The 21,980-nt window shown below is 32.8% G+C and overlaps 1 protein-coding gene across 2 annotated transcripts in view; it reads right to left on the bottom strand.

The window, feature by feature from the left end:
• The window catches only part of NCAM2 (neural cell adhesion molecule 2), a 169,872-nt gene that overhangs the window by 79,459 nt on the left and 68,433 nt on the right, over positions 1-21,980 (bottom strand). For both annotated transcript variants that reach the window (XM_087721558.1, XM_087721557.1), the window contains exons 4-8: positions 21,587-21,730; positions 18,309-18,446; positions 12,010-12,127; positions 10,354-10,514; positions 8,539-8,684 (exon numbers count right to left, since the gene is read on the bottom strand). In XM_087721558.1, coding sequence (XP_087577684.1) covers positions 8,539-8,684; positions 10,354-10,514; positions 12,010-12,127; positions 18,309-18,446; positions 21,587-21,730 — 707 coding nt within the window. The remainder of the gene's footprint in view (positions 1-8,538; positions 8,685-10,353; positions 10,515-12,009; positions 12,128-18,308; positions 18,447-21,586; positions 21,731-21,980) is intronic.

Here is a 21,980-nt window from a genome sequence, read left to right as displayed (position 1 = left end):
ACAAAAAGGTTGTTTAATTGTTGTTGCTTTGGCTTTCTGTCCATCATTATAACTAGCAGTTAATGTCAAAGATTGGAAAATGGGAATGATTTTTTGGATGCACCAAAAAGTATTTAATAATTATCCATTATACACCAATACAATAATACATTTTTAAGAATGTAAGATATGATTTAAGAAATGGTAGCAATATGAGATATGATTAATTACTACTTTATGCTGGTGTTTTCATGCAATATATTTTGGTAGGTTATATAAAGAGGTGACACAGGGCATTGTACATACCAAAACCAATATTATTTCTTCTGTTCTTGTAAGAGGCAGGATTGGTGCACCTGTAATTATAGGAAGGTAAAAAAAAGGGGGAGGAAATGAAGCTAAGGGACACTTTAAATACTTTTAATAATAAATTAGCCTAGAAACTAATTTGTCTAGAAATGTTTAAATAATATAAACTATCAATACTATTTCTCTTGAGTAACGACTAGCCAAAAAACAAGATTGAAAAAAAAATGCTGTTATTCAAAAAAATTTTAAATTCTAGCCAGAAGAAAAAAATGAAATGTTTTCAGGTCATTACTTGAATCAGTGGAACGCACATTCTTCCACTATAGAAGTTACATTCATTGTATATAAGAATCTATGATATTTTGTTTGGGAGGAAAAAAAAACAGAATCCCATTCTGCTCCTCATTTTCCCTTCTCTTAACTTAGCATTTTCACAACACTACAAGTAACGTTTTTCAATCACTCCTGACACTCCTGCCTTTTTATGCATTGTTATTGTTCTAATTTTGAAAGTTTCAAATGATACAACCTGTACATGGATATTATCAAAATGTCTCTAAGAAAACCATCTTTAACTTTTTACAACCTCAGAATGTTGTATTTGCACATTATCCTCATGGCTTCATTAATCATAAAGCAATCCACAGCATGGTTCTTTCAAGTTCATATGTAGCATTTAGATATTTTGAGCAAATTGCTAATTATTTCTAAAAGAGATTATAATGTTTATTTTTGCCTTACATATTTGAATAGATCTATTGTTGGGATCAAACTATATTGTCTCGTGCAGAAGCTCTCAAAAGAACCGGAAGTAATGAATAATTTCTACAGATAATTTTTAAAAAAGAACTCAATATTTTTTCAATAGATTCTTTATAGATATAATGGAAGAACAAAGTGTTCCTTGAAACTGTATACTATTCTAAAGTGTGAGAGAGTCAGTTTAGTGTAGTGTGGCATAGGCATCAGGCTAAAAAACACGAGACTGTGAGTTCTAGTCTCATCTTAGCACAAAGCCAGCTGGGTGACCTTGGACAAGTCAATTTTTCTCATCCATAGGAAAGAGGCAATGGCACTTTTTGGGAGGGGGACCTTGCCAATAAAGTTGCAAGGACTTGTCAAGAATTCAACATGATTGACCAGAAGAAAAAGGAGAGAGATAAGGGGACGGGGGGCTTATGACACAATAGCAGATATTATGTTACTTTCTAAAATACCAGTACATGTAATCATATTTTAAGACACTATGAAGAACTATGAAATTTTAGAATACAAGCTAGCCAATACAAAATTGTTTCTTTAATTCTATTTTGTGTATGTTGTATTTCCTAAATATATGTTTGTATCACACCTCATCTAGTAACACTAGAGCTGCTATAAATAACAGCTGCAATGTAAAGCATTTTAATACAGAATTATTTCTATTTATACTTTCAGTATATATTCACTTTTCAAAGGTAAAGTATGTGATATTTTTAATCAACACTTAGTTTCTTTTTGCCCATTTTGCATATGCAAGAACTGTTTCCTAAACAAAAGGTGCTGAAGCATTTTTAAGTCCAGAACTATAAGATAATATTCAGAAGGCAGGCAGGCACCTAATTTACTGAACTAGAAAGAGAAGGCTGAGATAAAATCAAACTTTTAAGATTCTGCTATTATAGCTAACCTCAAAAATAGTTTTAGCTTTCCTATGGAGTTAATTTTCCAGTCAAATCTACCTAGAACTGATATATAAAGTCAAGATCATAGAAAATAATTGTTATAGTCTATTTTGTGTTGGTCAGACTTTATTTTAAATACAACATTTATTTTAAATACTCTGGTCAGCTAAGGCAACCAGATAGTCTCCAATTGGAAGACGTTTAGTGGCAAGTCATAATAGTAAAGTGTCCAGAAGGCCAACTTTTGAGAAAAACTTAAAGGATATAATATGTTTAGTTTACAGTAACTAGGTTACTGTACAGAGATAACTAGGTTAAGATCTGAGGACCATAGTCAAATATCCGAAGGGTATAGATACATTTTTTTTGCCCAGGGAGACAGGACTACATTCAGTTGGAGAGTGGAAAGAAAGAGATCCTGACCAGATTGCCTTATGAAGTAGTATGTTCTCATTTGTTGGTATTAGCTTTTTGAGGTAACCTGAATCAAGAAATATACCACACAAGGGTATTGGAACTCTACTTTATTATCGTGGGTATAATCTTGAAAATAAGACAACATTTCCCTTTCTATTCTCGTATATGAAAGAGAATCAAGCAGGACAACCTTGTATTTTCTCACACCTTCCTATTTATCATAGCCTAGCTGATATTTGTGTAACAGTCTTAGCAATTCTTATTCAAAGTTATCTACATATTCCTATATAAGTCTATACATTCTAAATGTGCCAGTTAAGCCAAAATATTGCATAACTGCTTAATATTTGATAGTTTAGAATTTAGTGTTTTCATGGCTGCTTAGACAATTACTTTTCTATATTCTACTCTGTCCTAGACCATAATTGCTCATGTAAAATGCTGAATGGGTGAGTGATTTAAACCAAAACTCTCTCAATTTAGTTTAATGGCTTGGATGTAACATTATGCTAATGGTATGCCTCATAAAATGAAGAAGATAACTCCTTCTCAGTCATTTCAAGTCAAGAATCACTCTCCAGCTGGTGAGGGAGAAAAATAGAATAGGATTCCATACACTATTGAAGCTTAGACACATTACTGAAATCTTGGATAGAGATGAAGGATGATAGCTCTCTTCCCAAGTGATGATTAGACAGTGCTTAGAGATACGTTGGTTGATTTACAGAATATTGGAAAAAATATTTATTTACTGTTTAAAATAATAACATATTTTCAGTTATACCACCATTGACAGATTCCAAAGAATGGAAAAAGGTGATGAAGAAGGTATTAAAACCTATTGTAAAATTAATGATTTTAATTGTATATAAATTTCCCAAAACTAAGTGAAAACATTGGACCTTGTTCAAATAAGAGAATGAGCTCATTTCTGGAATCAATTTGGCACCTTAGAGCGTATACAAAGGATTCAGGATATTATTGAACATTGCAGTGAATATCAACTATCACTTTGCCTGGCATTCATTGACTTTCAAACAGCATTGACTCTGCTAAATTGAGTGTTATAACTGAAGCTCTAAGCTTTAAGTATGAAAGAATCTGTAAATGCTACAGCTACCACATACATAAATGAAAAGATTGCCTCCATTAATATATAAAAGAAATTCAACATTTATCAAAAATATTATTAGCAAGTTTGCAGACATAATCAAACAGCTGAACTGGTCCAAAGCAGTAATAAAGATCAACCAATTATGTTTGCCCAACATTGTTCTTTTCATCAACAATTTGAAAACCTTCAAAGATGAATAATCTTCAAAGATATATAAAAATGACAATGACAAGTTTTCAGACTTGAAAATGAACTTGAAGAAGAAACAAATCATGTTTATAAGTACTAAAGTCAACAGCTATACCATACCTAACCTGCATTAAAAGATTACCATGGAGGTTAATATCATTCTGAATGAAATTTACAAATTATTGATCAAGTAAAAAATAAAAGTAATTGGGATTTCCTAGTGAATTGATTTTAATACAATGCCAAGCAAATAAACAACAACAAAAGTAATGAAATAATAAAATATGACCAATCAAAAAGTTATACTAAATACAACACTATCACAGAATACCAATAAAAAGAAACTAATGGATAAATAATGCTGACCTTCATAAAAATTACTAGGACCTTGGAAGATTAAATATGATTTCACATTTATTGTCAAAAATATACCTAGTCTCTTTCCTTTAATCACCATCTGTGTAGTCAGGTTATAGTCTAACCATTTATACAGTAATTATGAATGGGCAATATGGTGGCCTAGTGGTAAAAATGCTTGCCCCCCACTCAGAACTTGAGAGTTCATTTTTAGATAATGTAAGATGTTTCTCTCCTAGAGCACAAAGAAAAAATATCTGCTGTGATCCCCATGTTGCATCAAGAAAGGCATCGGGCAATGCTCAGCTCCATCCAGTTGTCCTGACTCTACCTGACTTAAGGAATAACAGAATTGTAAAAAGAGAGTTTTAGGTATGTTATGAACCACCTGTGAAACAAACTAAACAACACCTTATAGTAAAACTGAAATTGCTCTTTCTTCCACAACTAAAAGATGAATATTTTAAACAGCATTGTCTGCCCAAACTAAATGAATAGAGTGGTTTTTTTTAATGAAGTTAAAATAAACCTGCTTTGAGGGAATTGGAGTGTGATATGACAAATATCATGAGAAAAACATCTGTCTAAAATAGTTGCTCATATGAAACCTTTCCATAAACATTAACATTTATAATAGCTCCACTACCACTTTAGCACCTAATTCAAATATGATTATTGAGTCAAAGATAAAAGTGAAAAAATTGGAATGCACCTATAAAAAAACCAAAGATAATGACAACTGCAGAGAACACACAGGTGAGGGTGCAGATCAGCAATGAGACCATTGAAACAATACAGGAATTCAACTTCCTTGGTTCTAAAATTGACCAATGGGGTGACTGCAGCACTGAGATCAGAAGGCACATAACATTTGGAAGAACTGTAATGTCTGGCATCAATAACCGAATACAGATTAGTCAACAATAATCCAATTGCTACATATGACTGTGTAACTTAGACTCTGAAAAAGGAATATAGGAGAACGGTGGGCATCTTAAAATTGTGGTGCTGGACACAACTATTATGCATCTCATAATAGTTTGCAAAGCAGGAAATCCTAGACAAAGTCCTAGACCAAAAATATCACTCAAAGCCAAGATTGTCAAGCAAAGTCTATCATGTTTTGGCAAAGTCATGCAAGCCAAGTCACTCAAAAAGTCAATCATGTTGGGAGTGATCGGTTGAAAAAGGAGAAAAGGTCACCTTAGTACCAGTTGGCTTGACACAGGGATGATAAAGGAGGATCCGAAGGAGGAAGAGGGATATGTAAAGTGCTGATCCATAGAGTGGCTAAAGGCCAGATACAACTGAATGGCTAACAATGAAACATTGGTCAAACATTGAATGACTCACCTTCCATGCATGTGCGCATGCGCGCATACACGCACACATGCTCTCTCTCTCTGTCTCTCTCTCTGTCTCTGTCTCTGTCTCTCTCTCTCTCTCTCTCTCACACACACACACACACACACACACACACACACACACACACACACAGACTCTATTACCTTTGCATTCTATCCAAAGATACATTAACATAAATAATTGTGCATTGCCCATTAATGCATAACTTAGAAAATATATGTTCAGTTGGAAATGTCTATCTGTTGAACAATATTATTGTGAAAACAATGACTGCATGTTGACCACTGAATGTAGAGAGAAAGACCAAATTGTTTTTATTTTAAATGTCTGGCAAAATGGCAGCTTCCTCCGCATGTTTTCCTTTTAAAGTTCATGATAAATAAAATCTTCACATAATGCTTTTCTGGATCACATTTTCTAAATGTGATCTTTAATTTCTGCTTCAGGTATAGGAGATCTGTTAGTGTAAAGTCCCAAAATAACTTTTCATTAAAGCTTATTGTAAAATTAGTTTGGAACCATTTTTATGAGGACTGCTGAATTTTTACATGCCAATTACAATGCTTTAGTAAAAAAAATATTAACTACTTGCCAAAATGTTGTAAGATTATTTAAATCAATGAATTACAATAATAATAAAATATTATTCATTTTTTTAAAAGAGTTTTAGAAAAAAAAATATGTTTGTAAGGAAGTAGGTGAAGAAGTTTCACAAAATAATTTGGCAGCTTCAGTGCAATCTCCCCTGAAGGTAGGCTTCAATTTATTGCATATTGACTACACTTAGTACCATAAAGTTTGTGTAAAAGATTTTGAAGTGACCTGGAAATGTGCTGAAACTTCAGAACATTTGTGACAGAGGTTCTGATTGTAAATTTATATAGAAGTATTTATATTATTAAATAAATGTTGCCTTGTTTAGGTTTCATTGGCTTGTGTGAGTGCCATCCACAAAATGCCAAACCTTCTGTTATTTTTGTCAACCAATTGCTCATTAGATGAAATGCTTTAGAAATTTATTTCTGAAGATAAGGAAACTGTAATGAAATAATTATGGATACTGTGGTTTTTATATTTATCTATCTAGTTGCTAGATTTTAGTAGGGATGCTTTGTGTCACATCATACTATTATTTCTTAATTAATCAGCATTCTCTATGGCTCGCCACATTTTCCTAACATATTAAAAAATTATATTCCAAAGAAAAACAATTACCAACCTAATCTAAAGGGAGACTCCCCTCAAGAACCAAGACACAGAACAGGACAACAGCATCACCCTCCTCCCTTACATCAAAGGCACCACAGATAAAATCAGCAAAATTCTCCACAAACACAATATCAAGACAGTCTTCAACAGTGACCAAAAAATAGCCAACATCTTAAGAAACCCCAAAGACAAAATCCAGCTAGAAAACCAAGGAGTCTACGAAATACCATGCAAAATCTGCCCTGCAACATACATAGGACAAACAAACAGGAGAATAAATGAACACATCACAGAACACAAGAATGCAGTAAGAAAAAAAAGAAAAAAACTTCCTCCCTTTTCCAGCACCTTAAAGTTACAGGACATGAAATTAATTTTGAAGGAACCAGGTTAATCTCCAAAACTGAACACTTCAACAAGAGAGTAATTATGGAAGATATCGAAATAGAGAAACACCCCCATAACATGAATAAACGTGCTGATACCTCCCGCCTACCAGACATCTGGAAACCAGCCCTAGTCAACAAACGAGCCCCACCCACCACCCACTCGTGTTCCGAAACAACAATAGACACACAGCCAGCACCAATCAGCACCAATCTACCAATCATGATACAACCACACAACCAATCATTCCACTTACTGAAACAAAGCCAGCACTCCACACACACACACACACACACACACACACACACACACACACACACACACACACACACACCAAGAAAGACTGCAGCTCCAATCACAGTTTAAGCCCAAAACCCAGCCTGAAGATGGTGAATGAGACCTCGCCTAAATGTTGATTTCACTCCCCATCCTCAGGCTGGTGTTTTTGGCCAAAAATCACAATCTTACATGGGAAAAGACCTGAATACAACTAGACCACCATACACACACACACACACACACACACACACACACACACACACACACACACAGACACACGCCATTGGTGGGTTTCAAAAAAGTTTAGAACCTCTTCTGTAGGTGTAGCCTGCTTTGTGGGAATGGCTTGCCAACCATGTGACTGGGTGGGAGTGGCTTCCTAGCCATGTGACCAGGTGGAAGTGGCTTGCCAGCCATGTGACTGAGTGGGAGTGGCTTGGCACTTAGCAACCAAAATGTTGGCTCTGAAACTCTGGCATTTGAAGCACGCAAGTCTTAAAACTGTCAAGTTCCAAGACCCTTGCACCCCTAACCTTTTAGGAAAAAAATCCAGGGGTCTTCAAACTTGACAGCGTTAAGACTTGTGGACTTCTATTTCCAGAATTCCTCCTCTCGCTCTTCATCTTGATGATACGTGAATGGGTGGGGGAAGGGAGCTGGAACCAGTTCTAAATGGCACTGTAGATTTGTGGAACCACTTCTATAGAAAAGGTTAGAACTGGCAGGAACCCACCCCTGACACATACACACACACATATAAAATAAGAATATCTTTTAAGATAACGTCAAGCAGAAAGAGATATCAAAAAATCATTTTTTTAAAAAAAATAGATTATGTCAAAGCAATAAAGAAATGAAGAAGAAATGTCTTTCAATGTGCAGAGTGGTTTCAAAGTGATGAAAGATGTAAATAAAAAAGCAACAACATCCACAGTAATTTCTCATGTCAATTCCAATAATAAATATCAAAATGCAAACAAAGAAATGTGAACAAATTTTCAAATATCTCCTGGGTAAGACAGAAAACAGCATTTTACATGAATAAAAGTGTAATTCAAGCATAATATTAAGTCCTGCACAGAAAATAATCAAAGGAAGAGTATTCTTTTTAATCTGAATTATTCTATATCCTGCAGCCTGGGAAGGCAGGATTTTCATACTTATATTTCACACATAAAATGTTTTATCTAACTGAAATTATATTTATACTTTGAATAAATGAAATATTGATTATTATTATTGATTTTTGAGTTGTATATGTTAATTTACCTTTTCACCTTCAGAAAATGTTATTCCATCAACAGCTCTTTTCCAAGTAATTTCAGGAACTGGTTCTCCTTCTGCTTCACATATCAGAGTGGCTTGACCATTTTCAAAGGTAGTTTCATTTTTAAGTTGTATTATTTGAGGCTGTACTGTTAGAAATATAAATTATATTACTTGTTCTTGATATCAAAGGCTACATACAACACCTTCTTGATATATGTTTGTTTTACTCCTAATGCTTATCTGCATTGTAACATTATTCCATTTTTGGTAGAGGTTTTCCATTGAGAAAGTTAAATATTGAAAAGAAAATAGGCAACATGTATATTTCAATTTAGTTTACCCACGTATATTGAAAATAGGCAACAAATATAATATAAGTGGGTAAACTAAATTTAGCTTCATATACTTAATGAAAATAACATTGATTATATAAAATAATAGCTCTATTCAATCTCTCTTGCTATTCTCTGTTCTTGTCTTTCTTACCACATTATGACCCTCTATATATTAGACTGGACATTGTGAAGCTTACTCCTGCAAATGTAAGATTTGTCATGTTTATCTTCTTCTCTGTTCTCCAGTTCCTTTACTTTGCTTAACAATGTATGTCTAACTCTTATAGATATCTCCAGTAGCTGTTTTTATGAAAGTGAACTATTTAGTAGCTAATGTTGTCACAATATCTTTCTTTTTCAACTTTTCTTATGAATTCACTAATGTGGGGTCCTTGGTGCTCTCTGAGCTTGGTTCTTTTCTTGTAGATGTCAGGTTCACAGAACATCATAGACCCTTCATTTCAATTCTGAGCTACAAAAGTTTCTTTCATTGGAATTCACTAATTTTCAGTGTTTTTCAACCTTTTTTGTGCAAAGGCACACTTTTTTCATGAAAAAAATCACGAGGCACACCACCATTAGAAAATGTTAAAAAAAATTAACTGTGCCTATATTGACTATATATAAAGTAATTTTCCCACGGCACACCTTACACTATGTCACGGCACACTAGTGTGCCGCGGCACAGTGGTTGAAAAACACTGCACTAATATCTCTAAAAATGACTATTTTAAAGCTACTGCTTTAAAATTTTCCAGGTTGAATGGATAAGAAACTATAGAGATGAACAGAAACAATCTTATAAAATGTGTAGGAACAATTAAGGGAAAATAAATGATATTCTGGGAAAGAGGAAAGAATCTAATTACCTTGATTCCTTTTGGTATAAGAAGGCAAAGAACTCTTATACAAACAGAGAGGACTGAAACATTTTAAAAGTCCTGGGAAACAATAGAACTATTTTTTAAAAAAATATCAATGTGACATGAATATCACCTAGTCATGTGTATCCTATATTTTCAATTTGAATCATCTTTTCTCAGACTGTTAAAAAAAAAAAACTGGCTGGGTTTTTGCAAGTGAACATCATAGATATGTTTTTGTTTAGACTTCCTCCTCTATATAAAATAATAGAATTTTGATATGGGCACAGGTAGATTGTAGAGAGGAACTTGTAATTTCTCAGTATATTTTCAGCATTATCTGTAAGGCAGCAGTGAATATTATTATTTTTTTTAAAAAATAATAATCAAATTTTCAATTTGTACTAAAATGAAAAAAAATATTTTCCTAACATTTTTTTCTTTTGAAAAAGTCTCATTAAAAAATGAATGAAAATTAGTAACAGCTAGGGATCGGATGGCTTTCCTAAGTGAAGGACCTCTGAATTTATTTCAGAGTCAATTAAACATTTCTAAGAATTTTACATACAATAAATTTGAAGTGAAGTTCTAAGATAGCCAAACCAAACAATACTTACCAAAAACTTGCATGAAAGTCTGATTTGTCACTCTTCCTGCTTTATTTCTTGCTTCACAAATATAGGGACCAGAATCAACATTTTTTATATCTTTTATGGTTAGTTCCATATTCCTGTCTCTTAATGTATATTTATCACTTTCCTCAATACGTTTGCCCTTTCTATAAAGACATATATACAAGTTTTTGATAAATATGGAAAATTAGGAATTTTAACTTTTCATTTGCGTGTGAAGATTCATTATAATACTCTATTATGTAATCAAATAAGAACATATAAATTTACATGGTGATGCAGCATTTTTATTAATTCAAATAATAACTTACATTTAACATTATAAACATTCTACAATTATGAGAGTTCAAATTCCATTTGCTTTATTGAAGTTACAAAAGGACATAATAATTGGGCATAAAAATCATGCAGTTTAACTATAATTCATTATAACATTTATAATTTATTCATGTCATGAAGAATATATACTTTCACCATAATTATGAAAAAGGGAAGCAAACTTGAAAACAAATATTCTTGAATTGATTATGAATATTACCATTTTGATTACTGTTACTTTTATATAAAGAAAGATTTATATTACAAAATGAGTAAATCATGTTAATTTCATGTATATATTATTGAGAAATTATGATGCAATAATAACAATGCTGTCAGTAGAAGTTACAGAAATTCTTTAGATATACAGATGACTGAAGAAAAATATCAACAATGAAACAAGAAAGAATTAATATTTTATATTTATTTTACTACTAGGAAAATGTTTTTAGTATCATTGATAATTTCAAATTATATCTTCTTTTATAGGTTACTATTTCCACTTTATGTGCTAATCTGTTACTTGTATCCACAAATGTTATTTGCACATAATAATAGATTTCTGAAGCTTCCTGTAAATGAATTTGCAGTAATCAATAACCACCATGTTATAAGAATAAAAATCTTAACCAGAAAATTATAATAAGGGAGTATGGTCTCAGAATATTTCTACAAAGGAATAATTAGATTGTTTTCTGTAATATATTTGTAAGGCTCTATCGATTCAATTTCATGTAAATATAGGATCCAAAATAATCTAGATTTCCTGAGTTATTTCCTATATTATATTGTATAATTGTTCAAAACTGTACAACGTACTTTAGTGAAATTTCCCTGCTGCACTATAGAATCTAAAAATTCTGTCTTGATATAAAAATTGCAATTGTTATTATCTTTAATATTATAAACTGTGGTATCATAATATGATTAAAAAGGCCAAGAAGAACACTGGAATAGTTTCTGAGAATACTTGTTTTCGACATTGAGTCTTTCTTCAGCATGACACACCATATATTATGCTGGTGTATTCATAATCTAAGTAAACTGTCATTTTTTATTTTGCATTCCTTTGGTATGCTTACAGCACTTAGCCAATATGCATGCTAATTTAATGGCTTACACAGAACCTGTTTCAAAATAAAATATTGAGGAAAGTCATCCATTCAGAAATGAATTTAAGTTGGGAACAAAAACCTACTCAATCAGCAGTTTGGTTTTTTTAAAAAACCCCATATTGACTGAAAAATCCCCCTAATTAGTTATTTCTTATTTAACAATTCCAAAACCCATTGTATGCTAAAATTCTCTGCTTGTGAAACTTACCTGTACCAGTTGATTTCAGGTTCAGGAGAACCAGTAGCTTTACAGAACAAAGTAACTGCCTCTCCACGATCTGCTGTAGCATTAAAGGACTTCTGAAGCAAAGTAATGATTGGAGGAACTGGACAAACATAAAGCATTCAGTTTTTACAATATAGACAATTTTTTAGACATTAAAAACAAATTTATTTTTTCTCTCAAATCATGTCAGGCACAGGACAAGATTCAGTGGGTTTTATTTATTGCTCAAGCCTATATTCAAAAATCTAGTAAACTAAAGTTCAATACCAAATTGGCACCAGGTAAGAGTTAATAGAATTCAAGGAGTTGGTCTTAGACTGTATGTGGCAATGTAACAACTCTTAGCTGTTAATATGCTTAATTCTGCACCCCAGTTCTGCCTGCTCTTCTTCTACAAATTATCTGTCTATTATTGTTTCAACATGGTATCCAAAACATTGCAGAAGATAAATAAAGATGTGTCATTTATATTCTTGAAAACATTTGATTATATTTTGTTTCACTGATATAAAAAATAAAGGAAATTAATAGCTAATGATCCTGTTTTCAGTCTTATTTAGCTGTCTGAGAATTTCACATGCAAATAATGTTCCTAGAAAACATAAGCATAAATATTATTTTTCTTAAAAAATAACTTTGAAAAAAATGTAAATGTAAATTGATAATTCATTAGTTAGAAATATTTTGTAACAGATTTAAATATGAAAGTAAAAATTATCTTTTCTGAACTGGTTTATTTTTTTATTTTATTGATTTTCTCCATTGTTCAGGCTGGGTTAGTAGTCAAAATTATTATCATTGAAAAAATAAATGCCATATCTGTGTGCAATTCATTTTTTAAAATAACTTTAATATTGCCTTCTTAAGGCTATTAAGACTTAAAACAAGGATTAGCTGAAGCAATGTACTTCAGAAGTACATTAATTCTCTCTCACACTCTTTCTCTCTCTCTCTCCTGCATGTGCATGAGATGTCCAACAATGTTGAATTTCATTGGTATGATTCACAAAATTGGGAGTGTATGTTCCTACAAATTCATATCCCAGTTTTTGGAGGTTATTGGGGACTGGATGAAGCAAGATGGACTCCAATTCAACCTAGCAAGGGGCTGGCTATGATTACTTGAACCTTCCAGAGATAAGGTTCTTCCATCTTTAGTTCTGGATGGGATTCCACTATCTCGGACAGACCCAGTGTCAAATCTGGAAGTCTTTCCAGAATCACTGCTGATCCTCAAAGAGCAGGTGGAAGCCATGGCTAGGAGAGCCTTCGCATACCTCTTCTTGAAAATTCTAATAGTAATTAATGCCTTTGTAGCCACTACTGCAACATGTTCTACATATGGCTACCTCTAAAGCAGTGATGAAGAAGCTTTTTCTTATGGCGTGCCAAAAATGTGTGCATGCATGCCCACATCAATTCAATCATTCCTCCACCTGCGCATGCACACGCACATTCATGCATGACCCCTCCCCAGACCCCAGAGGCTTTGCTGAAGCCTGGGGAGGGCAAAAACCGTGTCCCCTGGCTCCCCTGAGGCCCTCCGGAACCTGGAAATGGATAGTTTCCAAACTTGTGGTTGGCCCTTTGGGAAAGATTTTTGTTCTGTCCGGAGGCTTTCCTGAAGCCTGGGGAGGGCAAAAAATGTCCCCAATGAGCCAACTGGAACATTATCCCTCTAAAGAATAGAGTGCCCCAATCCTATTAGCCTTTTGTAATGTAATGTAAATCTGGCTATATCCCTGAAACTGAATGGGGCTGAGGTGCTGAATGTGGCAAGGACTTCATTTCCTGGCTTTACTGCTAAGTGGCCTAGTATCTCACCTGCTAGTATATTTATTTTTGATGTTTTTATTATTTTAAAATGTTTTAGTGTTTTAATTGTAATATATTTTTTGTATAGTAAGCTGGCCAGTGTCATTGGCAGAGATGGGATACTATAGAAATAAATAAAATAAAGATAAAATTAAAATGAATACATAAATAAAATGTATAATAAAAATAAATATAAAATAAATAGAGAAAACAAAAAAATATTGAAGAAAAACAAAAAAAAAACCTCCTCTAATATTAGGGTGAAGCACCCATACACCATTCAGATACTATAAAAGATACTGTTTCTGTTTGCAAGCAAATAAATAACTTTGAGTTCATCTCAGAAATTGGGGTGAGGCAATAATCTCTATTAGTATTCTCAAAGTATTTGAGGGCTTCGGTTTATGGTTTTCTGGAGAGAGGGATTAGTAACCTGCCTAAAATATTCTTTAACATTTGTATAACCCTAACATTTCATATACGTTTGACGCAGAGTTTTCAGCATTAGAGAAATGTCTGTATCTGTAATATTGTATATGAGGATGAACAGATGACATACTGTATTTACCATCTATATTGAGGGAAAATACTTAGACATGTTAGAAAATGCAGCCCTAACTTATCTGGAAAGCGACTCACTGAAAAAAATAAACCAACCTAATATGACAATACATTGTCACCATATCCTACCATACCACTCTAAACACAGAACCCAGTCTTCTAATATAACCACACTTTACTCCATCACTAGTAGTGGAGACAATGTAGAGAAAAGATATTTTGATTCACATAAATACGTCATATGGGAAGTAATTCAAGCATGAAGTAAATTTAAGCAGTTTTCAAATGAAATGTGTCTAGCAGTATTAAAAGATTAATCAATATTAAATATTAAGTCAATAGATTCTAGCATTTGTAATGAAAATGTAAGCATTATAATGCCATAGTTAAACACATGAGAATAACCTTCGCTCAGGAGGAATCAAACAGCAGTCTTTATCACCAGCCTTTCAGTCATACTTTGGCATGTGCTTGGATAATAAAGACCACTATATTATCTGAATGTTATAAATATCCTTACAGACATATTGAATATTTAATATAGATGCTCATATTTCTTTATTTATCATCAGGGATACTAATCTAGCCTACAATATATAATTTCTTTTTCATCTGTATTTATTTCAGTTTTAACTATTTCATTTTCATGTTTGTTTCTTATCAGTTTTTATTTCAGTGAGAAAGTCATTCAAATTAATAATAAAAAAGAGCTGTTTCACAAATCTGTTATCTGAAATATATAGATGTGATTGATTTGAAAAAGGAACATCAAAGGAAGGGTTCGTGAAGATATACAAATATTAAAGGCTAATACTTTTTATAAATAAACAACCAAGTCTCAACTGAAATTCCACTTGTGCAAATGAGTATCCACTGTATTCCTCAAAAACCATCTGAAATATTGTTTTCAGGAGTTAATATCTAAAACCCTTGGGAATAACACTAAATTAGGATGTGTGGAGATCAATTCTTATTCCAATCAAATAATAAAATACCATCTACTTCCTTAGAGACAGTAAGTTACACAGCTGTCAATGAATCTAGGGAAGCTGGTTTGTGCTGTGTCCTAGAATTTTCAGCTGGGTTTGTTATCATGAGAGATATTAAGTTAAGAGAACTGTCAGGACAATGAGTGGTAAGGAGGCATTAATAATATTTATATGTACTGTATATGATAATACCTACTTCCAAATCTCTGAAAAATGAAGCTGATATTTTTTTAAAATTAAACAGGAATGCCATATAGTATTGGAATACTTAGGTTTGGATTTAAAGATAAAAAGGATGAAAACATCAGATATTAATATTGCTCTCCTCCCTCTTCCAATAAAGGAGAAGGAGATGATGGAGGAGGGGTGGAGGGAAATAAAGAAGAGTAGCATTGAAGCATTTGTACATGATTATGCACATGATATTTGGATTTGCCCCTTCCCCACAAATGAAGTCCAAGCAGTGGTCCTGTTGGCAAGCTCCTCGTTATACTTGTCCTGGTTGGCACTTGGCCATAATGTTATGTACCTTTTTGCTTTATTTTATTTTTGATATTTTATCTTACCTATCTCATTTTATTTTACTTATACAAACCCCAAACTCCAAACTTTACAAAAAAAGAAAGAGTTCTGTTGAGAAAGAGAGTTGATATCTATGTATGTGAGACCATGAGAATGAATCAGCCTGGCAAAGCAGCTTGAAACCAGCTAAGACATCAATACAGCTGAATATTAACCAGTTCCTCATTACAATGGCTCCTGCTGAAGATCTAGTCTCCTGGAACCCCATTAAGAGATTTGAGGTGCTATCTCAGCATTGGCTTCCTTTCTTCTAAAGAAGAATAAGGGATTTTTCTGAAGCAATGATTTTCAGGAAAAAAATTACATGCTGCTTACCATCTGTACTTATGCTTCTAATGAGATAATCACAGATAAGTTCTTGTAGGAATGTTAACAGCAAAACACCCTCATTTTTCTGTTTAAATTTTGTCTTTTAACTCCTCATAGCTTTGTTTGAGTAAGTATTAATTGGCTGTCTAATATAAATTAGACAGGAAAAGGGCGGCATATAAATAAAGTTAAAATCCAAAATCCAAATCCAAATGGCAGAAAAAGAATCCAGATTTTTTATGGTCAATATTGTTAAAAATAAGGTCCTATTGGAATTGTTAGAATGTCCTCTATCCAAATATTTACTTACTGACAAATGTGAGGCTTCTATTAGATAACTATGTGAGGCTTCTATTAGATAACACTGCATCATTTCCTTGTGATGCTGTGTGTTGGAATTCATTGTTGGAATGTATTTCTATGCAGTAGTATTCAGCAAATAGGTGGCAGTATTAACATGTTTGGCTCTATGATATATATTGTATGCTCGTTTGTTCTGAGTAGTTTCCTCTTTCCTGTTACAATAATGTAGTTGAACAATAAACTACATGGTGACTATACTTTTTTTTGCTCTGTGTGGTGTGGTACGCATAATTTCTAACACTGTCTCCAGCTGTTTCTGTTATCTGTACTCTATTCCTGTACTCACTGATATTATAAATTGTTATATGTAGTTTTATTTAGAAACATTTTAAATTTTAATGTTTTCCCATATATTATTTGTGGGGGCGGGGGGTTCCCTGACACAAAGGAATCATGTGCTCCTTTAACAGAAAATCTATAAAAAATAAATAATTGTGTTGGCACTTTCCTTGATTAGGAAATTCATCTTTTTTTAAAAAAAAAGTTGGAAAATCACTACACAGGTAGCAAGGAAAAACAATTAAATCACAAATTACCTTTTACTGCTGTTAACATTTGGGAGCAATGTAGCAACAAATTCACGATGTCTAATTATACTGTGAATTATGTTATGCTACATTTGTTAATTTTTTTCTGTACTTTTTTTCTAATTCACTTTTTGGTCTCTTGTTCATCATCTCATATATTGCAAAAATGAAAAGATGGGGAGGGAGGCATTTTTCCAAGTCTTGAATATAATGTTTGGTTTGGTTTTATCAATGTATTGGTAATTGGACAGCTATAATATAAAGGTTATAGCAGAATGTAACCAACCATAAAAGCATAATTTAGTTGGCCTCCTTTTAATAAAACAGGCAGCATATAAAAACTTTGTTTCTGTTTTTCAAATTCTCTTAAGTCACTATAATTCTGAGCTACTGTAAATCCAATAGAACATTTAGCACTAATGTTGCAGCAATTTAGCTGACTTTTATTTCATTCTACAGTTCCCTAAAACAGTATAGGAACACTGTGAACTTCTGTAAATGAAAAGAATGAAAAGATTGAATCCAACTCAATAATTCTGAATAGACAAATTAGTTCACATGAAAGCCTTGAAGAATTTATGAATGCCTTTAATTTCCAGTGAAGAAATAGTTTTTTTTAATGAAGAAAGCAAACCAATGAAAACAAAAGGAAAATGCTAGACATATCCATGCTTTTTAAACATTTCTTATAACATTTGAATATTCCTTTAGATCTCATAAATTCTACATAACAAGGCTAGTTATCGAGTAATGCATACAAAATTTGTCACCCTTTGTCTCTTGCATTTACATTTTTTTTTCTCTCAGAATAAATTTTGGAATAAAATAATCTTTATATTATCCACATATCTACATTATTACAACACGCACATATAAAAAAGTAGAACAATTTTTGGCCTATGTTGTGATGATACCAAAGTTAGAGGTCACATTTTTAAAAGTGAATTACATATAATTAACTTGGAATGATAAACTAGTGCTATAAGTTGTTTGTATTGCACATATGCAGTACTGAACAGTGACTGTTATACTTTTACCCTTAAAATTAATTCACCTTATTCTGAAATGCCACAATATCAGAAATATAAATTATATTTCTTACATAAAGAAAAATAATATATAATTTAAATCTTACCATTTACAATTACAATTATATCCCGAAAGTCAATTTCTCCTCTAGCTTCGACTCTTCCTTCACATCTGTATACTCCTTCATCACTTTTATTAATTTTAAGAATTTGAAGATTGTTGTTTGGCAACATGGCAAATCTATCTGGAAAACATATAGGAAAACTATTATCCATAAATAATAGCAATGAGTAAATATAACTTTTGGCATATTTAAATACTTCCACTACACTATTAAAGTATTATCAGTGAAACATTTTCAGAAAATTTCCGGAAAGCTTAATTCTGTATTTTTTTATTTCCTACATCATGGGTTTCTAATAAATCTATGCAATGCTATTTATATTCACTTTAATAAAGAAATCCACACTGCAAGGTGATAACAATTCTTGAATTAAAGACATGAAGCAATGAAAAGACACAAAGCATTGGATATTATTCATTGGATATTACTCATTTCAGCCCAGACTGAGAAGTATTCATTTAGCTCTTTTGTATTTAGCACATAAAGTGCTAAAATATCCCAAACCTATGACTGAGATATCGTTCATGTAAAATCAAATGATAAAAAAATGTCAAATTAAAAAATAAAGTAAACTTTTCTGTTTTTTCAAATATATTATCTATGGTGTATTTTCATAGGCTCATCTTCCAAACCTGTGAAGTGGCACAGGAATACCTGTGTGATCTATTGACAGAGGATAAACCTTCAAGATGCAGCTTTCATCTCAATCACAAAACACTAATGGTTGAAAATAAAACACTTCTATCTTTCTGTAGAAACCTTATACAATGCTTATTAATGGTGTTACTGATGACATTATCAAAGACTTCAATGTGCCTGGATGCTACTGGCCATCCCCTGGATTTATATTCTTTCCTCTGGTTGTTGGGCACACCTTATAGGTCTTCTTTGGCTTAAACATCAAGAGATGCTGGATATATGACTTTATGCATAGACATCTACTTAAGCGATGCCTGATTTAGCAATTTGTGAAGTACCAATCAGGCATTATATAACAGGATTTTCAATAATTTATTATTCATTAACTGCCATTGGACTCCAAACCAATTCTGAGAAGTTCACAAAAAGGATAAATATACAAGATGAATTGAAAAAATAAATAAACAATAGATGATGAAACACAGCCATCAGCATAAAACTTATGCAAATGCAACCAACAAGGGGCTCCAGCTACTTAGCAAAGAACAGACTGGCCTTTAAGACCCTCTGATGTAACATCAGATCATGAGTCACCCATATCTCAAGAGAAACTTCATTACAGAGAAAGCGGCTGCAAAGAGAATGCCCCTTTTTAATCAAATGATGCCATTTGAGAAATTTCCTGATAGCTAGAAAAATTAATCACTGGAAGTTTTTAAGAAGAGATTGGCAACCATTTGTCTGAAATGGTATAAGTTTTCCTACCTAAGCAGAAGGTTGGACTAGAAGATCTCCAAGGTCCCTTCCAACTCTGTTATTCTGAACAACCTTATCAATTCATATCAACTTGCAAATACCATGGCAGATAGACAGTTCCTCAAATAACTAGGATGTATGTCATGTATTACTGTATAAGTCATAGCCTATATTTGTGATGGTGAACCTATGGCACGCATGCTGATATGTGCATTGTCACCCCAGGTCAGATCTCCGTGATGTTTCTTTTGTGAGCTTCTGTTTCCCTGCAAATAATGAAACAGAAGCTCATGAAAGAAAAAGATCTTACCTCTTGCCGTGCTGACAGTGTTGAGATGCCCCACCTCTTGCTGGCCAGCTGGTCTTCGGGTCTCTTCTATGTTTGCATGTCTGTGGGTGCATGCAGGCTTGTTCATGCATGCACACATGTCCACGCATGCGTGCATTCTCACACATGCATGCACCTTTCAGTTTGGGCATGCAAGTGTGCACAGTTTGGTCATTCAGTATCTAAAAGGTTCGCCATCAGTGGCCTATATAAACGGTCAAAGAGTACAGCTTGTTCAGCATAGATAGCTTCACTGCCACAACATTGCATTGTGAACTAGTAAACACATCCAGTGTTTGTGTTCTTCTAAAACAGCATTAGACTTTTTAAAAATAGCAATCCTTTGAAAAAAATTATACATTTACAAACAGAACTAACACCTTGCATGAAAGTAATTTTAAACCAAGAGAAAGACCCTGGTTTTGCCAGTAGTCTGCAGCTGGATTTGTGAAAATGGGTTAGTGACAGACACAGACAAAGCATGTGGGAATAAGATAGAACTGGATAAATTCATGGCTTTTCATAACCCCTTTACCTACCAAGAGATAAAGTAAATGTGTAAAGTAACCACTCGTTACTTCTGGAAACTGATCTATCTTCTGGAAGACCAGTTAATCCACATCAAATACAATCAATCATTAGGCAATAGAAACTTCCCCCATCATACTTTAAGAAGAAAATACACTCAAAGACACACCCACCAGTTGGTGATGCTAAGTAGATTTCTATTTTACTTTCTTACAGAAAGGACAGAACTATAATGAGGCAATAACAGCTCAGCCATTAGTGTAACAATTATGCCAGTATATTTTCCCGTCAACTAAAAAATCAAAAGAATGCATATTAGCATTCTACAAGAAAGAGCCATAGTTACTTAAAAGGATAGGAGTAGATAGGAACCAAACCTAAAGATTATTTTGTAACAAGTGTTAAAATTTATTTTAAAAAAACCTTAAATAAAGATAAATACTTCTCGTTTGATCAACCTGATTTAGTAAATAAATTCATGTATTTTTTTGGCAATAATTTAGTAGTTCATACAGGTTTCTTCCAAGTTCAACCCCTCTGTTTCCAATACTTTGTCAACAGTACTTGCATTATCTTTCTATGGCCAGCCAATTCTGTTTAGATACTTCCAGCTAGCTTTATTTACAACTATTTAATGACACATTATAAATAAATATTCATTATAAACAGTTTGTTGACTTGTATTTTGCATTCACAGCTCTATGGGAAATAAGGTTCAAGGTGAAAAGTTGGGGGGGGGTGTTAAAAAAACAAATGTGATATTTGAATCTTAGATTTATGTAAAATTTCTTCTAATTGTGAATCTCCATTTAAATTACCAGATCATTTATTTCATAAACCTGTGGTAGATTTTCCACATAGTGTCCAAATCTTAGAGCAAACAGTAAAGTCAGTTGTAGTAGCCATGTAAATTCCACACAATATTATCTTAAATAATAAAGATTATTAAGTGTAAACAATCTGATTATGTAACAAAACATATAATTTAAAGAGTTACCAAAATACTAACTGTCAGCAATATTTGAGACTTCCTCATTTTGATATAACCAGCTGACAATAGGTGCAGGTGAACTGATAACATGGCAAATGACTTGTACATCTTCCCCCTGTACAAATTCTTGAGGTGATGAGACATCCTGGAATGTGAGCTTTTCTAAGAAAAAAGAAAGAAAGATATTTATAGTAATAGGTTATTCTTTAATTTGTTAAGAATTTCAAAGCAGTTAAATCATTTATAATGAGTCACCTTAACCAACATTTGTTAGCAAAAAAGGTTATGTATAAATATAATTCAGAAAATCTTCCTTGAATTTTTCAAGTATTTAAAGTCCATAGTTATGGATGTATGTATGTAGAACAGCTTTCATAATTGGGGGATAATCAAAGCTATTATTAACATTTTT

This window comes from Thamnophis sirtalis, unplaced genomic scaffold (assembly GCF_051295495.1).
Source record: "Thamnophis sirtalis isolate CommonGarterSnake01/CBP01778 unplaced genomic scaffold, rThaSir2_p1.2 scaffold_8, whole genome shotgun sequence".
Classification (NCBI taxonomy): Eukaryota; Metazoa; Chordata; class Lepidosauria; order Squamata; family Natricidae; genus Thamnophis; species Thamnophis sirtalis.
This window is presented reverse-complemented; position numbering and strand designations above follow the sequence as displayed.